The 6,090-nt window shown below is 40.1% G+C and overlaps 1 protein-coding gene across 1 annotated transcript; it reads right to left on the reverse strand.

Moving 5' to 3' along the window:
* Positions 1-675: 675 nt before the first annotated feature.
* On the reverse strand, positions 676-5,531 carry CSUI_008477 (uncharacterized protein). The gene is made up of 2 exons (XM_068068609.1): positions 3,039-5,531; positions 676-2,104 (listed from the first exon to the last, which is right to left on the reverse strand). Exons 1-2 carry the CDS (start codon positions 5,499-5,501, stop codon positions 1,793-1,795), a joined length of 2,775 nt encoding a protein of 924 aa, XP_067919415.1. The 5' UTR covers positions 5,502-5,531; the 3' UTR covers positions 676-1,792.
* Between the last annotated feature and the right edge of the window lie 559 nt (positions 5,532-6,090).

Genomic DNA, 6,090 nt, shown 5'->3' on the forward strand with positions numbered 1-6,090 from the left:
GAGCGACGACTGTAACTACAGCTACACCTCCTACTACTCGCACTACCACTAGTACTATTACTATTACAATGGTGCTTCTGTTTATTGCTGCGAATTCTTCGGACTCTCCCCTTTTCTTTTCTTTAGTACTTCTTGCTTGTCTTCTTGTGATCGGAGTTGAAGCTATGTTCTTTCTCTTCTATCCCTACCTCTTTCTTTCTTTCTCTTGTTCTTCTTCCTCTTGCTCTTCTCCGTCTTTTTCGCGAGGAGAAGACCTGCTTGTCTACTTTCTTGCACTTTTGTCTTCGATTCCCTTGTTTTTTTTTATCTCAAGTGGAAGTGTTTCAACATGCATGTCTTCCTGGTCCCTTCTTTCTTTCTTTCTCCATGTTTACTACTGCATCTATGGCCATTCCTCTTTCATCCTCTATAGAGACAGTAGATAGGTCGATACGTCTCTCCGTTTCTTCTTCCTCGAGTAGCCCAGAGAGAAAGAGAGAGAATGACGCAAAGAGAGAGCAAGGTGGGAGAACAGAGAGGAGGAGAAGAAGAACAAGAAGAGGTAGGGATGAGTTGTAGCCCTTCCAATCAGCCTATAAAGCGGGGACAAACTCCAGTCAAGTTCACCTTACACACGTACATATCTATACATATATATATATATGCTGGAATCATATCTATATAGATATATAGACAGGAGAAAAGAAGAAAAGTAAAGAGAGAGAGAGATGTAAAAAGAGAAGAAAGACAAGACTGAGATAAATGAAAAGGGGCGCCAAGAGGAAGAGAGAGACCTGAATTTGAGCCCGAGCAAAGAGAAATGTAAAAAGAAAAAAAGAAGAGAAAAGAGAGAGCATATGACAAGAACTCCAGTTATCATTCTGTTTGCATGCAGGAAGAAAAACGGATATGAATGAATGAAAGAAAGAAAACTTCTCTCTCCCAACAAGGCTTCCTCTTCTTCGTCGTGCTGTGCTTAACAAAGGAGATGAAACAAATTCACTCTCTTGATAAGATGACACATAAAGAAAGATATAAAGGAGTGTATCTATCTAGTCTTCTGTATCTACCTACTTCTATATCTATCTATCTATATTTACATGTGAAGACCTCTATCTATATTTACACATATACGTAGATAGGTATGCCTGTGAGAGTATATCGTGAGATCTTTCTTTCTTTCTTTATCTCTTTCTTCACACTTCTCTCTTTGTCTATTCTTTCTTCTCTCTACTCCTTTGTTGTCGTAATCTCTCTAGAAAGCAGAAGGAGAAGAAGAAGAAAAGAAAAACGAGTCCTTCAAGAAGAGAGTTGTGTATATCCACTTGTCGTCTGAATGATTTATATCTCAACTATCTCTCGCAAGCACAAAGTCATGCAAACCCTGGGGGATTGTCGGCCCATCCTTTCTTCCTTCTTTGCTTAATCAAACAGACAACTAGTCCATCCACCTTTCATTCTATCTCATTCATAACTCCTTCTTTTATCCGCCTAAGCCGCACTTCTCCCGCCTGCGCATGAATGAGGAATGTCCCTGCTACAACAGAAAACTCCAAGGTAAAAAGCAAGAAGAAGAAGAAGCTTCGTGTGCTTGTCTTTCAGTCCTCCTCGAATGGATCAAAGACAAGGGGCATTTCTTAACTCGGGTGTATGTACACCAGGTGATCTCTTGCAGTATGGTCAGCCTTTCTTTTTTCGTTGTCTTGTTTTTTCTTAAGAAGAAAGAGAGGACGAGACAACTCGAGACGACCGAGGTGGTGTAGATACACCCCGTGACTCTTGGAGATGTGTAGGAGATCTTGATAAGTCGTCTTTATCTACAGGCGTGATAGCTTCCTTTTAAGCTATCTTCTTCTTCTTCATTGTCATGATGAGAGAAGGGAACTTTTCTCTCTCTTCTTTTGTTTTCTTCTTTCTCTTTTTTAGGTGAATTCGATAAAGAGAAGATGACAGCATTCTCTCTCTCGTTGAAGAAGGAAGGAAGAAGACTCTCTCTATTTCTTGGACATTCACACGTTGTAGAAACTGCTTTCTCTTCTTCTTCGTCTTCTCCATCGGGAACGTCAAGACACAAAGAAGAAAAGGGAGAGGATTTCTTAGAAATTCCCCATGGAGAAGGCGAATTCTGAAAAAGAAAGAAGAAAGAGAGAGAGAGAGAGAAAAGAAGAAAGGAGAAAGATGTGTTTGGGAGTTTTAAGTTCGTTTTCTTTGATTGTAAGGAAGTCAAATTCGTGGGGTGTATATACACTGCAAGATGGAGGAGATAGATAAGGCAACGTTTTAAGAGGAGGAGTCAAACTGAATAGGAAAGAAAAGACGACGAGTATATTCTGATAAATCTGATCTCTTCTTCTTCTTCCACATCCCCTTGTTTTCTAGATTTCTTTCTTTCTCTTTCGTGTCTTTCTTTCCTTTCCATTGTATCACTGTGGAGACTCACAAACCGCAGTCACGCAAACACGCAGACAGGTACACGTAGACCTAGATGAAGGCTACATACATACATATACACATATACATAAACATACATATATGCATATATGTACAGGATCTCGTTGATTCTACCAGGTATACTTACCTATGTATAGATATATGTATATATATGTATATCGACGTTATATAGGAAGTTATATACCCATATGTGTGTGCCTACCTACTTATCTATCTTCGATTTGCCTCTCTATCTATCTCTCTTTGATCTATGTATGTATCTACCTATCTTGGAGCTGTATATATGTAAACTCTGTATTTCTCTCTATATATATTCGCGTGGCGAGTCGCATATGTCCGTTTCTTTCAATCAATCTCTTTTTCATTATGATGGTCCAAGACGCCCTTCCGACCTTTCTATCTTTCTAGTGCTTTCCTGTCCCTCTTCCACGCCAGGGTGAGCACCAGGCAACACTTTTCTCTTCTTTCTTCACCAAGTCTTTCAAAAGGAGAAAAGAGAAGAAGACACAGAAATGAGTGGCTTTAATCTCTTAGTTCCTATCTACTCTGGTCCATCTTCTGTCGCGATCGTGTTTCTCTATCTTCTTTCTTCTTTCTTGTTTTCTCACCTTGATAAACTTGTGAACGAAGAAGAGAAGTGTGTCTCTCTCTTTCTTTACTTCCTCGAGCTCTTTGGAGACTCCCTCTAATCTTCTCTCCAGGTATTGAATCTTCTCACATAGGAGACGAGGAGAGAAAGAAAAAGAAGAGAAAGAAGAAGGAGAAGATGTGAGGAGCACAGAAGAATCAGAAGAAGACCGAGTGGACGGCCTGAGAGAGGAGAGAGTCATGTTGTCCGCACCGTTAAGATGAGTCCAGATCTTTTCTACAGCAGGAGAGTCTTCACACGGAAGAAGAGAAAGAAGAAGAGAAGAACGGGTTTGATAAAGATTCTCTTCGGATGTAGCTTTTTGTCCCTTTGATAGAGAAGCTAAGGAAGGACAAAGAGGAAGAGAAGAAGAGAGGAGAGAAGTCTCTTGTTCGAAATTCCATTTGTGTTGACAACCCTTCTTCTTTTTCTTCTTGGTCTCTTCCTTCTTGCTGTTCTCTTCTTCACTGATCTTCTTCTCTTCAGCGATTTTCGTTCTCTTTCTATCTTCGTTGTCTTCTTGTTCTAACACCTTCTTCTCTACCTTCTTCTTCTTCTCTTCATTCTTGGTCTTCTTCTCCCTCTCGCTTAAGTCTTCGTCAACCGGGACTAATACGACTATCGCCTCTTTCTTCTTCTCTCCCTCTTCTTCTTTCTTCTCGTTTCTCATTTCTAACGTCTTTCCTTCTTTTCTTTGCATCCCCCTTATCTTCGCCTTGTTACTTTTCTTCTCTTCTTCTCTTTCTTGGCCTCTCTTCAGCTCTAGGTCTTCATAGTTTCCTAGGAATGAACGATCCTCGGGAGGAAGTTCAAAAGAAAAAGAAGAAGAAGAAGAGACATCCATAGCGAGGGCTTCGTCTCCATCTTTCTGCTGATGTGATTCTGTAGAGACACGTATGCAAGAAGAAGAAGAAGGGAAAGAAGAAAAATATCCCTCATCTTCCTTCTCCTTCTCTTTGCCTCTCTCTTTCTTCTTCTCTGTCTCTCCTTCTTTCTCTTCTTTCTTCTTCTTTTCTTTTTTCTCATTATCCTCTTCTTTCTCTTTTGTCTGCTCGTTCCTTCCATCCTTCTTTGTTTGGATTTCTCTCATTCCATTCTTCTCTTCCTTCGTCTTCAACTTTTCACTTTCTTTCTCCCGACAAACTTTTTCTTTCTCTTTTGCTGATAAGAAAGAGTTAGGAGAATGATTTCCTATCCTTCTTTCTTGTTCTTCTTCTTTGGCAGTTTTTCTTTCTTCTTCTTCTCTTTTCTTCTTTTCGTTCTTCCTTTCATTAGAACAGTCGACCGAACGGCGCTCTAGGTGCGTCGAGGAAAGCCACCCCTCCCCTCTTTGTCGATGGTTGGAGTGTACATACACCTTACCATCTTTGTCTCTCTCACAGGGTATCTTCTCCTTAACTTTCTCTCTCTCTTCGGAACTCGATCCTAGGCAGACAGGAGGAAGAGAAACAGAAGACAAAGAAGAAGAAGAAGAAGTTCTAGTGTTTTGGTTGGCTGTCTTCGTCAAGTGTATCGATGCTGATCTTCTTGCGACTGCCTGCTCCTGCTTCTGTGTACCTGTCGTCTTCTTCTTCTTCTCTGTTGAGATAGAGTCAGGAAGAAGAGAAGAAGAGGAAGGATAAGAAGAGGCAGAAGAAGGTTTAGTTCTTGAGAAGCAACCTCTGAGTGAGAAAGAAGATGGACGAGTGAAATGCCTATTCCATGAAGAAGAAGCAGAAGAAGCGAACATATGCAAAGGTTTACTTCCATGAGAAAGAGGAGATAAGCTGTAATTTTGTCCTTCTCTCGATGCTTTTGAGCCTTCAACAAGAAGTCTTCTCTTACCCCCTAGAAATGATAGGGAGAGACTGCGAGTTGATACAGAAGAAGAAGAAGAGAAAGAAGAAGCGGCAGGTAAAGAGGAAGAGGAAGATAGAGAAGAAGAGAAAGGTAAAGAAGAAGAGGAAAAAAAAGGACGGGAAGAAGAACAAGAAGAGGAGAGTGAATTAATAGAAGGAGGAGGGGGAGGCGATGCGAGCTTTGCATGAGAACGGAGGACCGCTCTGTTTCTGCTGATGTTCTCTTTCATCTTTTCCGTCTTTTCTTCAAAAGAAGATCTGTCACCTTCATTCCTTCTCCACTTTAGAGTCGAGAGATCGTTCCTCTTCTTCTTCGTTTCCTTGTTATTTTGCTGCAGTTTTCCTAGGTCCCCTTTCTGTTGCAATAAAGAGACAGAGCGAGGCGAGGAGGAGGTAGGAGAGGAGATAAGCTTCACGTTAATTCCTGCCTCTTCTTCTTCTCCCTTATCTTTCGCCTCTTTTCCCTCGCTTTTCTTTTCTTCTTCTTGTAAGAGATAGTCAACACGAAAACAAGAAGAAGAACAGCTACAAGGAAGAGGAGAAGAAGAAGAAGAGGGAGGGGGAGAAGAAGAGGAAGAATAAGAAGGAAGAGAAGGGTAGAGCATGAAGAGTGACGAAGTAGGGACAGGCGAGATTCTACAGAATCGACACGAAAAAGAAAAGCAACGCATGTCTGTCTAACTGTCTGTTTGCCTAACTCACTCACTGACTGACTTGTATCAATCTCTCAATTTATACCCAGTCATCAGAGATAAGAAAGAAGAGATTTCTCTAGTGAAAGCCCCCCTTTCGTTTTCTTTCCTCTTCCTTTCTAGATCGCAAATCCAAGACAGTCAAGTGAGAGAAGCATGCTTCAATTCATTCATTCCTCTCACCATTCGACAGAGAATAGCAACAACGTATACATATACATACATATACATACACATATATACATATACATACATATACATACACATATATACATATACATACATATACATACACATATACATACATACATATACATACACATACATATACATACATACATATACATACATACACATACATACATACACATACATACATATACATACATACATATACATACATACACATACATACATACATATACATACATATACATACATACATATACATACATATACATACATACATATACATACATACATATACATACATACATACACA

The sequence above is a fragment of the Cystoisospora suis genome (assembly GCF_002600585.1).
Source record: "Cystoisospora suis strain Wien I chromosome Unknown contig_4754, whole genome shotgun sequence".
Taxonomy (NCBI): Eukaryota; Apicomplexa; class Conoidasida; order Eucoccidiorida; family Sarcocystidae; genus Cystoisospora; species Cystoisospora suis.